At 52.9% G+C, this 2,375-nt stretch overlaps 1 protein-coding gene across 1 annotated transcript in view; it reads right to left on the bottom strand.

The window, feature by feature from the left end:
• HOXC10 (homeobox C10) overlaps positions 1 to 2,102 on the bottom strand; it is a gene marked incomplete at its 5' end in the record, with an annotated part of 28,432 nt that extends 26,330 nt beyond the window's left edge. Inside the window, one exon of the mRNA XM_021382435.1 lies at positions 1,467 to 2,102. Coding sequence (XP_021238110.1) covers positions 1,467 to 2,102 — 636 coding nt within the window. The remainder of the gene's footprint in view (positions 1 to 1,466) is intronic.
• Positions 2,103 to 2,375: the final 273 nt, after the last annotated feature.

Raw genomic sequence — 2,375 nt, 5'->3', positions numbered from 1 at the left:
CGTTGCACACGGCGGCCACATGCATGCAGCCCCGCATGCACCGCGCTGCACCGTCCCCCCCCGCAGCCTGAGCCCCGCTCAGAGCGCAGCCCCGCACAACGCTTCGAGCCGCTTCGAGCCCAGCAGCGTCCTCACGCATTTTCACCCCGACATTCGAACGCGTTTCGATGCGTCCCATCGGCATCACCGCCGCTCGTTGACCTGAGAGCAGCCCTGACAGCCCCGAGCTGCACCCGGGGCAGGATCAGACCCGCGTCTTCAAACACGCGCACACTCACACGCACTCACACACGCACGCAGTGATTTTTTTTTTTTTTTTTTTTTGGTCGGTTTGTTTCAGCGCATATGCAATCTCCACCGCGAAAATAAAATGTGGTAAATGAAAGGCTCTTTTCAGACCGTCCCAAACTTAAAACATCTGCTCAACACATAGAAGCGGCTTCGGGTTTAGGTTTTTTTTTTTTTTCTTTTTGTTTCCTTTTCGCAAACGAGGCTTCCATTCGCCAGGAAAGAAAGAAAAAAAAAAAAGAGAAATCCTTTTTTCCTCCCCGAGCCCCAACGAGAACCTCAGCCCCGGCTCGAGGCGCAGCGCCCGGCTCCGGGCTGAGCCATTCGCCGCCGCAAAACGGCGTTTTCTCTCCTATTTTTTTTCCCCCCTTTCCGAAGGTCGAAGCCCAAACGAGCCCCACTCGCTCCTCGCGCGGAAGCGCAGCGTTTTGCGCGGAAAGCGGAACGAGGGGAAGGGGAGGAAAAAAAAAAAAACGGGGTTCGGCCGCCCTGAGAAACAGCAGCAGCGCTCAGAGCCCCCGAAACGACCCCTCCCCCAAACAAACCCCCCGAACCGCTGCGGGATCGCAATCTCTGCAAACCCGCCTCGCCTCCACGCGCTCCGCGGCGTTCATCGCAAAGGACATTTTTTTTTTTTTTTTTTTAAATCCAGAAGCACATGCACCGCGATTTTTTCTTTCTTTCTTTCTTTCTTTTTTTTTTTTCCTTCTCTCAACGCACACAACGAGAGGACGAGTTCCCAAAGAGCGGCTTGCTCTTCTCCCCCCTCACCCCCGCCGCCCCCCAACAGCTCCAACAGACGCATTTTTAAATATACGTTTCCAGACAGAACAAATCTCTATCTTTCCGAAGCCAGCGACAACACGCGCACAAATAAAACCAGCGTTATCGTGCCCATCTCCGGCACACACCGAGCACACCGCCGCATCTCCCTACCACCGCTGTTCTCACAGCCGTGGACGATTACTAATTGCTGAAATTAGCGAGCGATAATGAATGATTCCCTTACCTTTTGCTTCATTGTCAGAATTGTCAGTGCTGGTGTCAGTGTTTTTATTCAGCTCTTTCTCTGCTTCCGAAGGGCTGATTTTGGGTGCTGGGGCGCTTTTTTCTGTTTTAATTTCGTTCGTGGATGTGTTCTGAGTATTATCTGTTTTTGTGTTTTCGGGGAAACTCACTTTAGCCACCGGGGGCGGAGGAGGAGGAGGAGGAGGAGGTGGTGGTGGTGCTGGTTCCAGATGCTCGTTCCTTGGGTTCAGGCTCGCCCTGGATTCAAAACTTGCCTCAAACTCATTTGGATTGCTGCAGTTTGACGTCTTCTCCATGGAGGGGTAACCTTGGCTTGCTCGGTAGTAGCTAGGAACGGGGACTTCATGGTCATTTAGGCAAGGCTCAGGCATTTGGTTGGGGTAGAGGGCTGCCTCTGTGGCATTTTTAGCCCTTTTGTCAGCGTTATACATACAGCAAACATTCTCTTCCTTGACATTGGTTGGGAAGGAGCAGGATGGGAGCTGTCTTGCAACAGGTTGCTCGATCCTGTACGTATTTTTGGGGTCACACCAAGTGTCTAGCTGAGAAAGGTAAGATGGATAGGTGCTGAGAGACAAGGTAGCGCTATTCACCTCGTCCCTTTTGGAAAGAGACGGGATAATTCCACAGTTCCTCATGACTCCGCAGCTGAAATCGCTCCCAGGCTGCATGTACATCCCTTGGCTGGAGGAATAATTCTCCCCTCTACAGGTACCGGCCAACGAGTCCATCAAAAACGAGTTAGAAGTCACATTGTTGGGACATGACATTTTCAGAGAGGGTTTTTAAGGAGGAATACTCCAGCCAGGGGCTGACATCTTTTTTTTAGGGGGAAAAAATATCAAGCACCATAATTATCCACGCATCGGTCCCCCCCCCCACCCCCCCCACGTGATGCCCAGGCCAATGAGGATTGAAAATGGCCTTGATGATTCAGACGGGGCCGACGTCACGGGGGTCAAGTTGTCGGGACCGGGAGCGGCACCGGTGGAGCAACAGCGACATCTGCCAGCACCGGGCCGGGACCTTCACGTTGAACAAAGGCAGAGAGCCCCTCC

The sequence above is a fragment of the Numida meleagris genome, unplaced genomic scaffold, assembly GCF_002078875.1.
Source record: "Numida meleagris isolate 19003 breed g44 Domestic line unplaced genomic scaffold, NumMel1.0 unplaced_Scaffold244, whole genome shotgun sequence".
NCBI classification, from domain to species: Eukaryota; Metazoa; Chordata; class Aves; order Galliformes; family Numididae; genus Numida; species Numida meleagris.
This window is presented reverse-complemented; position numbering and strand designations above follow the sequence as displayed.